Source organism: Eretmochelys imbricata, chromosome 4, assembly GCF_965152235.1.
Source record: "Eretmochelys imbricata isolate rEreImb1 chromosome 4, rEreImb1.hap1, whole genome shotgun sequence".
Lineage (NCBI taxonomy): Eukaryota > Metazoa > Chordata > Testudines > Cheloniidae > Eretmochelys > Eretmochelys imbricata.
The window spans coordinates 12,808,098-12,826,846 of NC_135575.1; the positions used below are offsets into that span (position 1 = coordinate 12,808,098).

At 49.4% G+C, this 18,749-nt stretch overlaps 1 protein-coding gene across 6 annotated transcripts in view; it reads right to left on the reverse strand.

Annotated features, from left to right (window-relative positions):
* Nucleotides 1–15,711, reverse strand: part of INTS10 (integrator complex subunit 10) — a 45,494-nt gene extending 29,783 nt beyond the window's left edge. For all 6 annotated transcript variants that reach the window (XM_077814861.1, XM_077814858.1, XM_077814860.1 and 3 more), the window contains exons 1-7: nucleotides 15,565–15,711; nucleotides 8,318–8,385; nucleotides 7,873–7,976; nucleotides 4,135–4,274; nucleotides 3,426–3,507; nucleotides 2,290–2,430; nucleotides 163–334 (exon numbers count right to left, since the gene is read on the reverse strand). In XM_077814861.1, coding sequence (XP_077670987.1) covers nucleotides 163–334; nucleotides 2,290–2,430; nucleotides 3,426–3,507; nucleotides 4,135–4,274; nucleotides 7,873–7,976; nucleotides 8,318–8,385; nucleotides 15,565–15,693 — 836 coding nt within the window. In that variant the 5' untranslated portion in view covers nucleotides 15,694–15,711. The remainder of the gene's footprint in view (nucleotides 1–162; nucleotides 335–2,289; nucleotides 2,431–3,425; nucleotides 3,508–4,134; nucleotides 4,275–7,872; nucleotides 7,977–8,317; nucleotides 8,386–15,564) is intronic.
* Between the last annotated feature and the right edge of the window lie 3,038 nt (nucleotides 15,712–18,749).

An 18,749-nucleotide genomic window follows, 5' to 3' on the forward strand; every position in this document is an offset into this window, starting at 1 on the left:
CCTACGTACGTGCTCTGGGTTGTATGCTTTTGAGAAAAAACACTGGGCTGAAATTATACAATATAACTTAAAATTCAATTTGTTCTATCGTCCAGTTTACTGAAGAATTGAAAAGCCAAACTCTTAGCGAACCACCATAGGAAAAAAGTACACATTTCTCACCTTCTTCCTTTATCCATCTGCCATTCACATCTCATTCCCACGATAGACAGTATCTTAAACAGCCTCTCCCAAGGGTCTGTAATCTGGGATGATTTCTCAGTCAGACCCTCTATTACATACTTCTGAGAGCTACGTTTGCTGGGGGACAGGAGATCAGAGGTATCTTGTGAACCTAGAAAAAAAAAGGAAAAAAATGATTTCTCCTTGTGCAGAAATCAAATTAGCTAAAGTCACTGTATTAATTTTTAAAAAGAAAAAATAATTAAGTAGCAGAACAGTATATTTGAGTTTTCAGGATAACTGTGAAATCCTATCTGAGCAAAGAAAAGGATAAAACCTGATGAGACATTAGAACTATATGCCACTTCACACACAACAAGAAACTTGATCAAATGACATCCAAGCCTCTATTTCATAAGTAATTAAGTAACCCACAATTTCACAGATAATCTAAACAAGTTGAGATAAATTAACAAGAGTAAGTAAAATCAGGATCAAGACCAAGGTGTGTCTCAAAACATCAAGTCTGAAAGGACATCTCAATGGTCTTAGATCTCTGTATCTTTGTTAATTTGTGTCAAACATTCTCCAAATGCAGTTGTATGATAATCTCTTTTACGTTTGGCCTTATGTTCTAAGAAGCAGAAGAGTTTTTACTGGTCTGAGTGCTATTAAAATTATTTTTCAACGAGGTCCATCATTGTTCTGCCTTCATACCATCCTGTGCTACTCTCACACCAGATCACACAATCATAGCAGAGGCAGGTCTGGTTAAGTCCTTGGACTGGGAACCTCCCAGGAAACCCCAGATGCTACAGAACATGCAGGTTTTGGAATTTAGCAGATGACATTTTTTTCTCCTAGCAACATGCCAAAACTAGGGGAATTGAACGGCTGAACATGCCAGCTTTAAGGCTTAAACTTAAAACAGAGGCACTGACTAAGAGACTATAGACCTTTTGGCCCCATGAGTATAGCCACAAGAGTTCTGGTTTGGGGGAAACTAGACATGTAAAGGAGACTATCAGCTTCCTTTTTAAAAAAGAGGTTTAGTTCTTTCCCTTGCAAACATTAACAGTTCTACACCGGTCACTATGGTCCATTGGAACACGCAGCTGGGTGCTACCACCACATTGGAGGCTGGGGAAGAAGACTTAAGAGACCCACACACACAGTTATAGAAAATGAGGCAGTTATGGAATATGTTTTCCTTAGAACAGAGGTTCTCAAACTTCATTGCACTGAGACCCCTTTCTAACAAGAACAATTACTACATGACCCCAAGGCGGGGAACTGAAGCCTGAGCCCACCCGAGCCCCACCACCCCAGGTGGTGGGCCAAAGCAGAAGCCCAAGGAATTCAGCCCCGGGGAGAGGGTCTGTAACCTGAGCCCCATCGCCCGGGGCTGAAGCACTTGGACAGTGGGGCTCAGACTTTGGCCCTGGACCCCAGCAAGTCTAATGCCAGCCCTGGCAACCTCATTAAAATGGAGTTGTGACCCACTTTGGGGTCCCAACCCAGTTTGAGAACTGCTGCCTTAGAATAATCTTGCTAACCCTCCCATATTCGTTAGTCTCACCCTGTGCATAATGCTTGGATAATGAAGGACAGGAATCTATTATGTTGTGCAGGGAATTGAAGAAAGCAAAAATTGTTTCACAGCCTCACTCCAAATATGTCAAAGCCATCTCTGGGCTACTTGTCCTCAGTAGAGATCCAATGGCAAAGAGTTAGGGAATTAACCTGGTGTGATGTACACAGCAAAATTCCAACACAAGTAACGAAATTCTGCTAGCCTAAATTCACATCATAGTTTCAAACAGATGTGAAACTCTTTCCTACCCTGAACTGCTTTGTGGCACTCACAAGGGCCATTAGAGATCTGCTGCATTCTTTTACTGAAGTGGCTGCATTTCATAGTGGATGTAGTGATCCCTATTTTTTACCCTCTTTACAGGCATGTTGTGAGGATTATTTAGTGTTCTGAAATCAAACGAAAGATCCTGTGAAACTGTACAATATTTTATTACCCCAACTTGGTGGCAGATATTACAAAAAATGAATACCTTATTCAGTTACACTAATCTAGAAGAGGATTTTAACATAATTTGGTAACGGTGTTTTTACCTTGATACTGGTTTTCCATTTGTGTAGATCTCGTTACATAATTAATATAAAATTCTGCTGCCTTGTTCAAGTACTTGTACAGCAAGCTGGCAGGTAGTCGAACATCAGGGTTGTTAATGATTAGAGGAAGAACATCACAAACTAAGAGGTGAAAAAAAGCACACTGGGTTTGGTTTTTCTGTTACTTGTTCTGGCTACATAAGAGTTCAAAATCAACAATGCAAGTTTTCAGAACCTTCTGTCTAGCCAAATATCTTCCTGGCATACACACAGAGAAATTTGATAAAAACGTAAAACACTGTTGCTGAAAAGCTGCAATGTAACACTGCTTTATTTCTTAGCATTCAGAATGATAACACATAAGAACCCCAAAAGGGAGACACACAAAGCAGGCTGCTCCCTAAAACAGAGAGGCACAACCCAACCTACCTTACTCTAGGTTGCCTCTTTGAAGGCTAACTATGAAAGACCCAGATCCCACACTTTTTTATAGAGTTGTCTAGCCTGCAAGCCTTAAAGTGAAAGACTGTAATTTTAATACAGTTTTCAGTACACCACAGCAAACACCACAACAGTTAGCTACTAAATGCCCCGGAAGTCCTGTCCAGTTTTTGATCGGTTTTAAAATTAGTTCAGACTACAATGATTTTCAAACCAGTTTGAACCATAGAGTAGACCTGGTTTAAGGTGGCCTGATCTGTTTTTTTTCCCCCCTGAATCTGTTCTAAGGCCAGACTGTCTTGAAACCACATAAGCAAAAAACTGGTCAGGCTGCCTTAAGCTGGGTTTCCACTATGGCTCTAAATGGTTTTTGAATTGGTTAGAAAATTTCCCATGCATAAATAGGTCTTACATGTTCGCTTCCATAAGAGTATACAGTAACCTAGAATTCAACATATCATTTCAGCAAACAGATGATATACTAACAGTAGCCAAATTTTTGTGACAAGCAAGGTGGAAGACCAAATCCAAGAGTCCTCTGCACATCTGCAGTAAGGGCTGCCAACTCATTTCACACAGGCCATTAAACTGAAAAGATCTGTTCAATACTAACCTAGGCTGACGAGTTTTTAAACAAATGGTACCAAGCTTTGTCATTTAGTTCTATAATAAAACAGACACTTGTATTTTCTTACCAAATAATTTCCGAAAGCAATTGACCGGGGATTCTTGGTCCTCAATATTTTCAGCCTCTAATAACGTTTCTCCTAGGCCCACCTGTGTAAGAAGTGGTTAAAATGAATATCTACTCAGTACTTTCAGAAGTTTTTGAAAATATAAGATTCAAAGCAATTGAGAAAACTCTCCTATTAGTAGCATTCCATCATATACTGAGATTAGTACACTGTGCAATTTTCATTTACACTTTACAGTTAAACAGCAATGTTTTAGTATTTGTGGCGTCAATCTCAGGGGACAAATCCTAAAGCAAAAGTATACCGCAGTACGTATTTCAGTAAGTTCATGGTCTCTCACTCGTCTCCTAAATAAGTAGTAACTGACAAAGCAGTATCATTTTCTAGTAAACTACATTTCATTTTAACGTGAGATTACAATCGCTCTTGCTCTCTTTTTTTTTTTTTAAACTCTGTTCTGGCTTACTTTTAATCATGGACTCACCTCTGGACTTTAAAAAGAAAGAAATTGCTTTGTTTTCTTGGGTTAATTTTACACTTTTCCTTTCATTTGGGGGTCTGAAGATATGACAGCAGCAACTGACTGAAATATCACCCGCAAGTCTGGAGTTAAATAAAACTCTCACTCATCTGACAAAGCACATAACGTGGACACAAATGCGTGGGTTAATAAGGTGAACAACAGCGAAAAGGAGTAGTTTTCTCTTACCCCATGCTGCACCACAGTCTCTGGGAAGCGTCTTAGAAGCAGCAGTAGCATTTCTGCCCTTTCTAGTGTATTAAAACACTGCTCTGTGGCCTTTAGTAACATTTCACACTGAACTCGACCAGGAAGGGTCTCGAATAAACCTGAAAAAAAAATCAGTTATTGAAATAAAACAATCTGCTTGAGTTGAGGAGAGACAAAAAAAACAAGAATAATCCATGTTGTCTTGTTGTTGAGAGTGACAAAAATCATGCTACAGTGCTTTTGCAACTATGACGACGTTTTAGCTAGAGAACAGGCACCCGTATCTACGCAAAGAGCAATGTGTACTTTTCGAAGTATATTTCAGGGTAAAGTGCATGGTTAATAAAAGTTAATTTTAAACAGTTTAGAAAATTTAAAAACTACATTAAAGGAATGCCTGGGAACACTGAAATCAAAACCATTTAATATTTGTTAAGACAGGTGGTAGCCTTAACAAGAATTCCCATTGAGATTTTTAATAATGAACATTGTATTTAGATTAATCATTTGTTTATAAGAGACAATGGCCTATCATATGAATCAACAATATGATGCTGTCACAAAAAAAGGAAATACAATTTTGGGTTGCATTAGCAGAGGTAGGTTTCAGAGTAACAGCCGTGTTAGTCTGTATTCGCAAAAAGAAAAGGAGTCCTTGTGGCACCTTAGAGACTAACCAATTTATTTGAGCATGAGCTTTCGTGAGCTGTAGCTCACGAAAGCTCATGCTCAAATAAATTGGTTAGTCTCTAAGGTGCCACAAGGACTCCTTTTCTATTAGCAGAGGTAGAGAATGCAAGTCACAGGAAGCGATAGTACCGCTCTACTCGGCGCTGGTTAGGCCTCAGCTGGAATAGTGTGTCCAGTTGTCATCACCAATGTATAAAAAGGCTATAGAGAAACTGGAAAGGATCCAGAGGTGAGTGACAAAGATGATCAAAGGGATGGAATGCAGCCATATGAGCAAAGGCTGACAGAACTGGGTATGTTTAGTTTGGAAAAGAAGAGATTAAGGGGAGACATGATAGCAGTCTTCAAATACTTGAAAGGCTGACATAAAAAGATGGAGAAAAATTGTTCTCTCTTGCCACAGAAGGCAAGACAAGAGGCAATGGGTCCAAACTACAAGCATACCAGTTGTAGATTATATCTCAGGAAATAACTTCCTAACGGTAAAAACAGTAGGACAAAGGAGCAAACTAGGGTGGATAAAAATCAATGAAATAAAAATCAGATGTTTTTGATAAAATGCTTTTTGAGGAAAAAACCTATCTAAAGATAGTTTTAGATAAGATCCATGATGAGATATCTTTGAGCTATAATGTAATAGGGATTATAAATCCTAATTCTATAGTATGAGACAATATATTCATGTAATGTTTAAGAAAAGTTTTGTAAATGACTTCCAATAGTTCATGGATTAGGGACCCAATATTATGGGGTTCCAGGGGCTTCTGTATAGATTATTTATGTTAATCTTTCTATCTACACAATGGGGCTCAGTCTAGAAGATACCATCAGAGATACTTAGTTTTGCAGTTCTCAAACTGTGGATTTGTGTCTCCAGAGATAACATGCTTGTTAACAGCAAAAATATTTTTAAATAAATAATATAGAGAGGTGAGAAATAACAGACCCTCAACCCTACTGTCCCTCTGCAAATTTGTGTACACAGAGTCAATCCCTTACCTCTTTCTAAAAGTGCAAAGTTTCAAAAAGTTCAATGAATAGAAGATTGTTGGGGGCGGAATAGATCTGGACAAGGAGAAGAAGTCCGGAGATAAATGTGAGAAGGGAGGGACAGGCAGTTGAAACAAAAGTGAAGCTGTTTGAGCAGCATATTCCCAAAATCTTGAGGTCTTTCTGAGTGTAGCCTTCATTGATTTGAGATCTACCATACCATTCTCTCACTAGAAGGGAAAACCTATAATGGCAGCAGGCCGTAAAAGTGACCCAGTTTGGGAATAAGAACCATTCAAGAAATATATGTTTGCTGACGATGTTTTAAAGAAACTCACACCAGTGAACTGGTGGAAGTCACTTAAGCACTTGGATTCAGAGACTGTTGACGTGATAATCTCACTTTTAACAGCAATAGCTTCTTCTGCCGGTGTAGAAAGAATATTTTCCTCCTTTGGACTAATTCAATCCAAATTGAGAAATCGTTTGGGACCTGGAACAGCAGGAAAGCTTGTTGTTCTTTTCCAGATTATGAACAAACAGGAAACTGAAGGTGAAGACGACTGAGTTAGCTGCAGAAGCCAATATTTTAAGTTTCTCATGTTGACCTGGCGGACAGAGTCGATTTAATTTTTGTTTTTGTTTTTTTTTTTTAAATATTTCATTTAACTATTTTAGTTAAAAACAAATTTTAACAAAAACAAACCTGATTTTAAAAAACTTGAATGTTCAGCTAAACTCAAAAATTCATATGCTTGTTTCGTTAAAATATTTATACATTTGTTGTTGAAGAAAAAAATCCAGAATACATAACGTTGGTGTTTTAATTAAATAAAACAATTGATGTGTCTGTCTGGTGATGTTTTCCTCCTAATACAGCATGGCAAGTAAATCCTCCAAATATTAATGATTAACCTGTTGAATTGGAGATAGTTCACCTCCCAATGACTTCATAAATATCTGATAACCAAACAATGATTCATTTTCTGATATAGCTGTAAAACTAATCTGAAAAGTTTTCAAAACAAATCACTTTAAAAATGTATAGTGTGTACCTTCTAAAAATGAAACCTACATCTATCTCGGAGTTTTGAAGAATATGTATTAAGGTTATAACAACCAACAAGAATGCACTTTTATACAGAAATCCATGATTAAATCAAGTCTTCCTGACTAGTGATTTAAATCAAATCCACCCGGGAACAAACTGCATAGGGGAGTCGTGGAATCTCCTTCACTGCAGGTTTTCAAAAAGGCTTGACAGCCATCTGTCTTGCATGGCTTAGACGCAACAAATCCTGCATCTTGGCAAAGGGTTGGACTAGATGACCCTTGCAGTCCCTTCTAACCCTATGGTTCTATGATTCTATATCCTTTATTAAACCCTTAAAAGGTCAATTTCCAAGAAGGTCTCATCAGTATCAACACACTACAGCCATTCTATTTATTGGTGACTTGAGTCATTAGAAGAAGTGGCAAGAATCATGGGCACCTCTGACCCTGTGTAAATGAGAAAAGGAGTTGAAGTGAAGTGTCTGGCTAGAAATAAGAGTGCTACATACTCCTTCTCATGCATTTTCACAGGAGGTATTTATGAATGTTTGGCTCTATAATCCCTACACAAACTGTTCTCCGTGACCTGCCCCCACAGCCTTCACTAACTGTTCTGGTGCACGTTCTTAGCCAGCAAACTACATTTTGTTTGTCAGATTCAAGTCCCAATTTCACAAGCCACCTGTGGTTCATCAAATCCTCTGCTAGCCAACAACAGGTTGTTCCCTAGCAAGGGATACTGACATAGGAGTGGAGCCAGTAGTTGCACTTCTCACAGTGCTTCAGCTCCCTGCCCTGCTTCTTCCCCTGTGTCTCCTAAACATAACAGTGGGTGAGTCTCTGTGGCTGAGAGTCACTGTATACAATAGACCACAGATAGTTCACCAGACTAGGACTTGCGGCTTCCAAATCAGCTGTGTAGCCTGGGGATTTATTCTTAGACTCCCACTAGACTCCACCTATGTCAGATGACAGAGTCCTTACCTCTTAAGAACTGAGTCTGCTTATCCTGCGAGTCATTCCTTAATGCTGATGTAATAACATTAATCTCCCTCCACACCACTGGTTGGTCTGGAAAATTCACAAACCTGGAAAAAAGGGTCAGGCAAATTAGAATAATCCCAAATTCAGTTTAAAAGAGAAAGCTTGCTTTGAAAGCACCTGTAAGGAGAAATGCAAAGGAATATTTTGCTTTCATGGATGATTTTGTTTTTAAAAGATTAGTAAGATCTGTCTAGTTTGCCTACAGAAACAACATAACATCAGCATAAGATTTCTGAAGATCCTTGCACTCCCATCTTATGATAAAAAATACTGTGGTATACAGCATGGAAAAAAAAGACTAGAGTGTATTTAGAGTTCTATGTTCAGTTAAGTTTACAATATACTTTCAAAAGAGAATTAAGCAAAAAGCATTTCTGTTACTTACATGTCATATAACAGTCTGCCAGCTGATGCTGTCCGCTCAGCATTCCTCTCAATAGTATACATTTCATACTGAAATACAAGAGAATGGAAGATTAGCCACACTGCATATACTCATGTACCCACTTACTTCTTCCATACTGAAACCTGTCAGAATGAGCCCATATTTGAATAGTAAATACTGAAAGTACCACACTGAGTATTCAATTCAGAAACTAAAAAGTGATGGTAAATATTTGTAACCATACAAAAATATTACTTTAACTGCTATATGTTTTAATATTGTTAAGATAAATAAGTTGATCTTCTCTAAAATAAAAATAAGCAATGGCAATACAATGAACTCCATCAATTATACAAGCAAGTTTACTCCCAGGGACACTATTCAAATTTGGTTCAAGTTTTGACAACACCTAAGGCCAATGTAAATAATGGAAAACTCCAATGGAAAAGGTTATTTTTACACAAATAAAAATCCTGCTGCAAAGCCTGAAACCCAAACACTGTGCTAGTGCAGGAGACACAAACATTTGTCTAAACCAACTACAAACAAAGTAATGAAACTGACTGGTCTATTTTCATGGTCTTTGCTGGGTGAAATGCCAAAAGCAATTAAACTTTTACAAGTTTTCATTTTTAATTGTAGGAAGGTTTAAAAAGCAAACCAGAACCATGATCTTTAACATGACAATGCCTGTGCAACTTTCAGCATCACACACATCTTCACTCAATGGATTCTGACACCCCTACCCTCTTTGGAGTTTTCCAACAGTTCTCTCTAGTCTTCTGCTGAAGGAATCTGATCAGTTTCTTGCATATCCAAGTACACACTCTCTCCTCCTTCAAATCCCTCTCTGAATCCCACTTCTATGAACATTTTCTAGGCTGAACTCCTCCCTGAGTCCATGCATTCTTGCTTCTTCACCCTTGTCCTGTATATCATATTTGTCTGAGTTAAACTGTGAGTTCATGATGAAGGCAGGTTCCAGTCTTTAAATTTTCTGTAAGCCACCATATACATTTATGCAGCTAGGCAACTTTAGTACAAAATAAAGGTAAAAGATTATTCAAGACTGAAAAGTGAAAGGGCCAGATGTTCCACTAGTGTAAATCAACATAGTTCCTTTGACTTTAATGGAGCTATGCCAATTTACATCAGCTGAGAAGTGAGCACAAACTCTGAAGTCAAGAAATGCCAAAGTTAAAGTTAACTCTGTACCTTTGAATGTATTTGCATTACAATACAGCATTTTTACTATATGATCACATGCTGTTTTATCCACAGGACCATTTGCTGGGGCCCTGAAGAGGACTGTTCCTTCCTTCTTGCTAGATTTCATAAAAATGCAATAGTTATTTTTTTAAATATTATTTCTCCTCGGAAACAGTTGCTGTAATTGTCACAGGAATGTTATTTGTTCATGAATGAGAGAGCTTATGGGGCCACACAACTGGGAATAGAAGAAAAGGTGGTAAATGACAATCTCTTTTGTTTCAGAGTAACAGCCTTGTTAGTCTGTATTCGCAAAAAGAAAAGGAGTACTTGTGGCACCTTAGAGACTAACCAATTTATTTGAGCATGAGCTTTCGTGAGCTACAGCTCACTTCATCAGATGCATACCGTGTGCAGTTTCCACGGTATGCATCTGATGAAGTGAGCTGTAGCTCACGAAAGCTCATGCTCAAATAAATTGGTTAGTCTCTAAGGTGCCACAAGTAATCTCTTTTGTGTGTCACAATATGAAAGTTTGAAAAGCACTACCATAACACATGGACACAATGGCAGTTTCTTCAAGTGACATTAACTTTGGCATTTCCTAACTTATCGATGCTTCACTTTACAGCCTTTGCCCCCCTGCAAACACGTATGAGCACACTTAGCTTTCAGCACTAGTAGTGCTACTGAAGTCAAGCTTCTGTTGCTCAGGGAGGTGATATTCCTACACAGATGGAAAAAATCCTTCTGTCGGTGTAGGCTGCATCTATACAATAGGGTTATACCAGCATAGCTACAGTGCCATACCTATGCCCCAGGCAGCTGACAGCGAGAGCCCTCCTCTCAGCCCCATGCTCCCACTGTCAGCCCCGGGCAGCCAACAGCAAAACAGTAATAATGGACTTTATTACGGCAAATAATAAGGTCCATTATTACTTTACCACAATTTTCCATGGTTTGTCCGCAACTCAGCCGCAATTTTTGACAATCATCCTGCAATTCAAGTAGACTCTTAGTAATAATTATGTTTTGTTACAGTCTGGAAGTGTTAATCTTTTGTATGCCAAAATTCTTACAGTGGAATGCTGTAAAGTACTATTTTATACAGCTGTGCCTGGGAACAGAAAGAAGCACTGCCAGCAAACAACAGAGGCTATGACTCTCGCATCACTAACCACTTATTGTTCCTATAGTCCATTTGTGTTTTTACTTTAATTTGTTTCACCAGGTTGGAATTTTGTTGTGCTGAAAGGTGAACAGAAAGGAAAGCATTTGAGCTGAGTGGGACTGAAAAAACTTTTGTCTCCATTGCTTTCCCCGTACTCTGTGTGCTCTGGACTACCACTTCTCTAGTACAGATTTTTATTTTTCAGGCTAGCTCTAGCTCCTGCACAGGTCATGTCTATAAGACAATACCAAAGAAAGCTCAAATGAATCAAATGAAGATGCAAAGACAATGCATGTAAATTAAAGCACATCAAACTCTGCGTGGAAGCGATCTCAGAAGGAAAGGGTTCCCATGAATGGCAACTTTACTGCCCTGCAAGAGCAATCCCCAGGGCATTTAACATGCTGAATTCACACCTTTAGCCAATTCACCTGAGCACCCCTGCATTGGGTGGCCCTCATGTCACTCCACGAGGACTGCATCAGCTCAGTGTGAGACCTCAGCACACGGTGCAAGGGCCACAGGTACATCCCTGCAGCATAGGACCTCAACCACGCTCCAAGTGGTTTGCAGGCTGGGATGCAGCCAGGTCCCTAAGGTCCCTGCCATGGCTGTGGGCATGGTAGGACCACCCCCATGTGGGGGGCCTGGGCCATGTGCTGCCACCATGCTCCTCCCCAGGGTTCAGAGGAGGCCGGGGTCAGTGCTACCCTTCAGCTCAGGGCAGAGAGAGGGTCCTGCTGCCAGGACTGGCTCCGTGTCGCAAGACCAGCCAAGTGCCTAAGATGCTGACTTGGGGAATATGAGGACCAACCACATCCACACTCCCCTGAGGCTGCTGCAAGGCACTGTGCAAGGTGTAGGCCGCACACAGGGCTGAGGGCTGTCGCAAGGCACTCTGGGGAGCAGGTGCGAGGCGTGCACAGGGTGGGGGGGAGCTGCCGCAAGGCACTCTGGGGAGGGGGTGCGAGGCGTGCACAGGGTGGGGGGGCTGCCGCAAGGCACTGTGGGGAGGGGGTGCGAGGCGCGCACAGGGTGGGGGGGCTGCCGCAAGGCACTCTGGGGAGGGGGTGCGAGGCGCGCACAGGGCGGGGGGGGGGGGCTGCCGCAAGGCACTCTGGGGAGGGGGTGCGAGGCGCGCACAGGGCGGGGGGGGGGGCTGCCGCAAGGCACTCTGGGGAGGGGGTGCGAGGCGCGCACAGGGCGGGGGGGGGGGCTGCCGCAAGGCACTCTGGGGAGGGGGTGCGAGGCGCGCACAGGGCAGGGGGGGGCTGCCGCAAGGCACTCTGAGGAGGGGGGTGCGAGGCGCGGACAGGGTGGGGGGGGCTGCCACAAGGCACTGTGGGGAGGGGGTGCGAGGCGTGCACAGGGTGGGGGGGGGGCTGCCGCAAGGCACTCTGGGGAGGGGGTGCGAGGCGTGCACAGGGTGGGGGGGGGGGCTGCCGCAAGGCACTGTGGGGAGGGGGTGCGAGGCGCGCATAGGGCGGGGGGGCTGCCGCAAGGCACTGTGGGGAGGGGGTGCGAGGCGCGCACAGAGCTGGAGGAGGTGCGAGGCGCGCACAGGGTGGGGGGGCTGCCGCAAGGCACTCTGGGGAGGGGGTGCGAGGCGCGCACAGAGCTGGAGGAGGTGCGAGGCGCGCACAGGGTGGGGGGGCTGCCGCAAGGCACTCTGGGGAGGGGGTGCGAGGCGCGCACAGGGTGGGGGGGGGCTGCCGCAAGGCACTCTGGGGAGGGGGTGCGAGGCGCGCACAGGGCGGGGGGGGGGGCTGCCGCAAGGCACTCTGGGGAGGGGGTGCGAGGCGCGCACAGGGCGGGGGGGGGGGCTGCCGCAAGGCACTCTGGGGAGGGGGTGCGAGGTGCATGGGGGGTGCTGCCGCAAGGCACTGTGGGGAGGGGGTGCGAGGCGCAGACAGGGTTGGGGGGGCTGCCGCAAGGCACTGTGGGGAGGGGGGCGAGGTGTATGGGGGGTGCTGCCGCAAGGCACTGTGGGGAGGGGGTGCGAGGCGCGCATAGGGCGGGGGGGCTGCCGCAAGGCACTCTGGGGAGGGGGTGCGAGGCGCGCACAGGGTGGGGGGGCTGCCGCAAGGCACTCTGGGGAGGGGGTGCGAGGCGCAGACAGGGTTGGGGGGGCTGCCGCAAGGCACTGTGGGGAGGGGGGCGAGGCGCGTGCAGGGCTGGAGGGGGTGCGAGGCGCGCACAGGGCGGGGGGGGGCTGCCGCAAGGCACTCTGGGGAGGGGGTGCGAGGCGCGCACAGGGCGGGGGGGGCTGCCGCAAGGCACTCTGGGGAGGGGGTGCGAGGCGCGCACAGGGCGGGGGGGGGCTGCCGCAAGGCACTCTGAGGAGGGGGTGCGAGGCGCGGACAGGGTGGGGGGGGCTGCCACAAGGCACTGTGGGGAGGGGGTGCGAGGCGTGCACAGGGTGGGGGGGGGGGCTGCCGCAAGGCACTCTGGGGAGGGGGTGCGAGGCGTGCACAGGGTGGGGGGGCTGCCGCAAGGCACTGTGGGGAGGGGGTGCGAGGCGCGCACAGGGTTGGGGGGGCTGCCGCAAGGCACTGTGGGGAGGGGGGCGAGGTGCATGGGGGGTGCTGCCGCAAGGCACTGTGGGGAGGGGGTGCGAGGCGCGCATAGGGTGGGGGGGCTGCCGCAAGGCACTCTGGGGAGGGGGTGCGAGGCGCGCACAGAGCTGGAGGGGGTGCGAGGCGCGCACAGAGCTGGAGGGGGCTGCCGCAAGGCACTCTGGGGAGGGGGTGCGAGGCGCGCACAGAGCGGGGGGGCTGCCGCAAGGCACTCTCGGGAGGGGGTGCGAGGCGCGCACAGGGCGGGGGGGGGCTGCCACAAGGCACTCTGGGGAGGGGGTGCGAGGCGTGCACAGGGTGGGGGGGGGGCTGCCGCAAGGCACTCTGGGGAGGGGGTGCGAGGCGTGCACAGGGTGGGGGGGCTGCCGCAAGGCACTGTGGGGAGGGGGTGCGAGGCGCGCATAGGGTGGGGGGGGGGCTGCCGCAAGGCACTCTGGGGAGGGGGTGCGAGGCGCGCACAGAGCTGGAGGAGGTGCGAGGCGCGCACAGGGTGGGGGGGCTGCCGCAAGGCACTCTGGGGAGGGGGTGCGAGGCGCGCACAGGGTGGGGGGGGCTGCCGCAAGGCACTCTGGGGAGGGGGTGCGAGGCGCGCACAGGGCGGGGGGGGGGGCTGCCGCAAGGCACTCTGGGGAGGGGGTGCGAGGCGCGCACAGGGCGGGGGGGGGGCTGCCGCAAGGCACTCTGGGGAGGGGGTGCGAGGCGCGCACAGGGCGGGGGGGGGCTGCCGCAAGGCACTGTGGGGAGGGGGTGCGAGGTGCATGGGGGGTGCTGCCGCAAGGCACTGTGGGGAGGGGGTGCGAGGCGCAGACAGGGTTGGGGGGGCTGCCGCAAGGCACTGTGGGGAGGGGGGCGAGGTGTATGGGGGGTGCTGCCGCAAGGCACTGTGGGGAGGGGGTGCGAGGCGCGCATAGGGCGGGGGGGCTGCCGCAAGGCACTCTGGGGAGGGGGTGCGAGGTGCGCACAGGGCGGGGGGGCTGCCGCAAGGCACTCTGGGGAGGGGGTGCGAGGCGCAGACAGGGTTGGGGGGGCTGCCGCAAGGCACTCTGGGGAGGGGGGCGAGGCGCGTGCAGGGCTGGAGGGGGTGCGAGGCGCGCACAGGGCGGGGGGGGCTGCCGCAAGGCACTCTGGGGAGGGGGTGCGAGGCGCGCACAGGGCGGGGGGGGGCTGCCGCAAGGCACTCTGGGGAGGGGGTGCGAGGCGCGCACAGGGCGGGGGGGGGCTGCCGCAAGGCACTCTGGGGAGGGGGTGCGAGGCGCGCACAGGGCGGGGGGGGGCTGCCGCAAGGCACTCTGAGGAGGGGGTGCGAGGCGCGGACAGGGTGGGGGGGGCTGCCACAAGGCACTGTGGGGAGGGGGTGCGAGGCGTGCACAGGGTGGGGGGGGGGCTGCCGCAAGGCACTCTGGGGAGGGGGTGCGAGGCGTGCACAGGGTGGGGGGGCTGCCGCAAGGCACTCTGGGGAGGGGGTGCGAGGCGTGCACAGGGTGGGGGGGCTGCCGCAAGGCACTGTGGGGAGGGGGTGCGAGGCGCGCATAGGGCGGGGGGGCTGCCGCAAGGCACTCTGGGGAGGGGGTGCGAGGCGCGCACAGGGTGGGGGGGGCTGCCGCAAGGCACTCTGGGGAGGGGGTGCGAGGCGCGCACAGGGCGGGGGGGGGGGCTGCCGCAAGGCACTCTGGGGAGGGGGTGCGAGGCGCGCACAGGGCGGGGGGGGGGCTGCCGCAAGGCACTCTGGGGAGGGGGTGCGAGGTGCATGGGGGGTGCTGCCGCAAGGCACTGTGGGGAGGGGGTGCGAGGCGCAGACAGGGTTGGGGGGGCTGCCGCAAGGCACTGTGGGGAGGGGGGCGAGGTGTATGGGGGGTGCTGCCGCAAGGCACTGTGGGGAGGGGGTGCGAGGCGCGCATAGGGCGGGGGGGGCTGCCGCAAGGCACTCTGGGGAGGGGGTGCGAGGCGCGCACAGGGCGGGGGGGCTGCCGCAAGGCACTCTGGGGAGGGGGTGCGAGGCGCAGACAGGGTTGGGGGGGCTGCCGCAAGGCACTGTGGGGAGGGGGGCGAGGCGCGTGCAGGGCTGGAGGGGGTGCGAGGCGCGCACAGGGCGGGGGGGCTGCCGCAAGGCACTCTGGGGAGGGGGTGCGAGGCGCGCACAGGGTGGGGGGGGCTGCCGCAAGGCACTCTGGGGAGGGGGTGCGAGGCGCGCACAGGGCGGGGGGGGCTGCCGCAAGGCACTCTGGGGAGGGGGTGCGAGGCGCGGGCCGCGTACACAGCGGGGAGCGGCAGGGGTGGGCTGCCGCCCTGACCTGGATGTTGAAGTCGGCCGGGTAGAGGCTCCGCGCCGTGATGAGCCAGGCCTTGGCCGCCCACAGGTCCCCCTGCACCAGGTCCCGGGCCCGCTTCACCAGGAACTCGCAATCCCCCTGCGCCGACATCCTCCGCAGCGACTGGCTTCTTCCCCGTCCCAGGGCGCCTGCGCGGCGTATGGGTGCTTACGCGTCACAGCCCACGTGCTGCCCCGAAAGCGAAAGGCAGCGGCCAGTGAGGGCACAACGGCCATGCTGCTGCGCGCGTGGCTCTGCGGGAAGCCGCATCCGCCATGTTAGCTGCGGGCAGCAAGTGCACTTCCGGTGTCAGCGGGACGCCGGCTCCTGGCGAGCGCGGCCTTGTGCGGGGCCGGGGCCGCCGCAGCGCTGGGGGCGGAGTCAGCTGCCCCTCCCCTCCTCGGCACCTCCGGGCCCGCGCGCGAGTCACACACAGATACCCCGCCCCGCGTGTCGGGCAGCCCGGCGTGCTGGGCCCAGCCGGTTACAGGCTGCGCTCCGAGAACAGCGCCCCGTCGCCAGGGTGACAGCCCCTCCCACTCCGTCACCAGGGTGACAGCATTTCCCCCATCGCCATGGTGATAAAGCCCCCACCCCGTCACCAGGGTGACAGCATTTCCCCCATCGCCATGGTGATAAAGCCCCCACCCTGTCACCAGAGTGACAGCATTTCCCCTTTGCCATGGTGATAAAGCCCCCACCTTGTCACCAGGGTGACAGCATTTCCCCCATCGCCATGGTGATAAAGCCCCCACCCTGTCACCAGCGTGACAGCATTTCCCCATCGCCATGGCGATAAAGCCCCCCACCCAGTCACCAGGGTGACAGCATTTCCCCATCACCATGGCGATAAAGCCCCCCACCCCATCAGCAGGCTAACAGAATTTTCCCCATCGGCATGCTGATGGTACCTTTTCCTCCCCTCGCCATCACCAGAGTGACAACATTTCCCCCAACACCGTGATAAAACATGATTCCTCCTCTCCCAGCCCCCTCCATTGGCCTGTCTTCTGCAGAAGATCACACTCTAGATGGTCATAATAGGCCCTTTTGGTCTTAGAATGTATGAATTTGGGTAACAGCGCAGCAGCCCCTTCCACACACACCCGTTCCATGGTGCTGGCATGGCCCCTTCTACTCCCCTGCTGCCCATTTCAAATCCCCCTCATGGCCATGATGGTGGCCTGGTAGTGGTCCCATAACCCTCATGGTTCCCTGTGCTCACCCATCTAACTTGTTGATAAGGAGTGACATCGCAGTGTACAGGAAACATGTTCCTTTGTCATCTGGCATCTTTCATGTGCTCAACCAGGGTAAGACTCTGCCTGCGGTCCTGTCCTTGCTCTTCTTGTGGCCCTGAGGGCTGTGGGTTATATACCCATCATTTTCCACTATGACACAGTGGCCTCTGTATAGACTCCCATTATAGGCACAGGTTTAATCTTTCATCCCAGTACAGTTTTACACTTGGAGTCACCTGGGTTTTTCTAGTATCGAGCCCTTTAGAATTGCTCTGAAGATGCTATAAGGTTTGGTTATTTTGTATTTGAGGTTGTCACATTTTCTTTATAGAAATGGATAGTACTTAAATTGTTTTTGCTTCAGACTTTTCTTCCTGCCATAACTTGGTTTCACTATTTAAAGGGGCTTTGGAAGCATGTTCTTTGTAAGAAAATCTTCTTTGAACTTATTGTAAGTTTGCTGTTTTGCCACCTGTGTATCCCTGTGCCTATCCATTTGTCAGAGCTGTTTAAAGGTGGACAAATATTGCCCCATAGAGCTAAGTCAAAAGCCATTCACAAGCACTGGGCCACAAGGATAATCATCCAAGAAGTTTCAGAGTAGCAGCCGTGTTAGTCTGTATTCGCAAAAAGAAAAGGAGTACATGTGGCACCTTAGAGAGTAACCAATTTATTTGAGCATAAGCTTTCGTGAGCTACAGCTCACTTCATCCGATGCATACTGTGGAAAGTGTAGAAGATCTTTTTATACACACAAACCATGAAAAAATACCTCCCCTCACCCCACTCTCCTGCTGGTAATAGCTTATCTAAAGTGATCACTCTCCCTACAATGTGTATGATAATCAAGTTGGGCCATTTCCAGCACAAATCCAGGTTTTCTCACCCCCCCACCCCCCACAAACCCACTCTCCTGCTGGTGGTAGCTTATCTAAAGTGACCACTCTCCTTACAATGTGTATGATAACCAAGGTGGGCCATTTCCAGCACAAATCCAGGGTTTAACAAGAACGTCTGGGGGGGGGGTAGGAAAAAACAAGGGAAAATAAGTTACCTTGCACAATGACTTAGCCACTCCCAGTCCCTATTCAAGTCTCTATTCAATAGGGACTGGGAGTGGCTAAGTCATTATGCAAGGTAACCTATTTTCCCTTGTTTTTTCCTACCCCCCCCCCCCCCCGACGTTCTTGTTAAACCCTGGATTTGTGCTGGAAATGGCCCACCTTGGTTATCATACACATTGTAAGGAGAGTGGTCACTTTAGATAAGCTATCACCAGCAGGAGAGTGGGTTTGTGGGGGGGGGGGGGAGGAGTGAGAAAACCTGGATTTGTGCTGGAAATGGCCCAACTTGATTATCATACACATTGTAGGGAGAGTGATCACTTTAGATAAGCTATTACCAGCAGGAGAGTGGGGTGGGGGGAGGTATTTTTTCATGCTTTGTGTGTATAAAAAGATCTTCTACACTTTCCACAGTATGCATCCGATAAAGTGAGCTGTAGCTCACAAAAGCTTATGCTCAAATAAATTGGTTAGTCTCTAAGGTGCCACAAGTACTCCTTTTCTTCATCCAAGAAGTGTTGGCCTTACTCTTGACCCTGCTTTGTTAGCAGTGATAATTTATGCCAGCTCATGTATTGTAGATATACAGAATAACGGAGCATCATGGGCACACTAAACAAATCCTGCCAAAGTGTTTAAAAGGCCCAGTGGGGCATGTAGGAGAATGGCAGCATAGTGTGTACCTGAACCCAATTTTGCTTTTTGCCAACATAGTGCTGCAAGGCTGACAGAATCAAAGGATTTTTGGCAGCAGCTAATTACAAAGCCCATTTGTCATACAGCACCTCTGTCTAGTTGGCTGCAGCAGCACATCAGCTGTGCAATGTAAGAACTCTGCTGTCTTTCCTGCACAAATTATAAC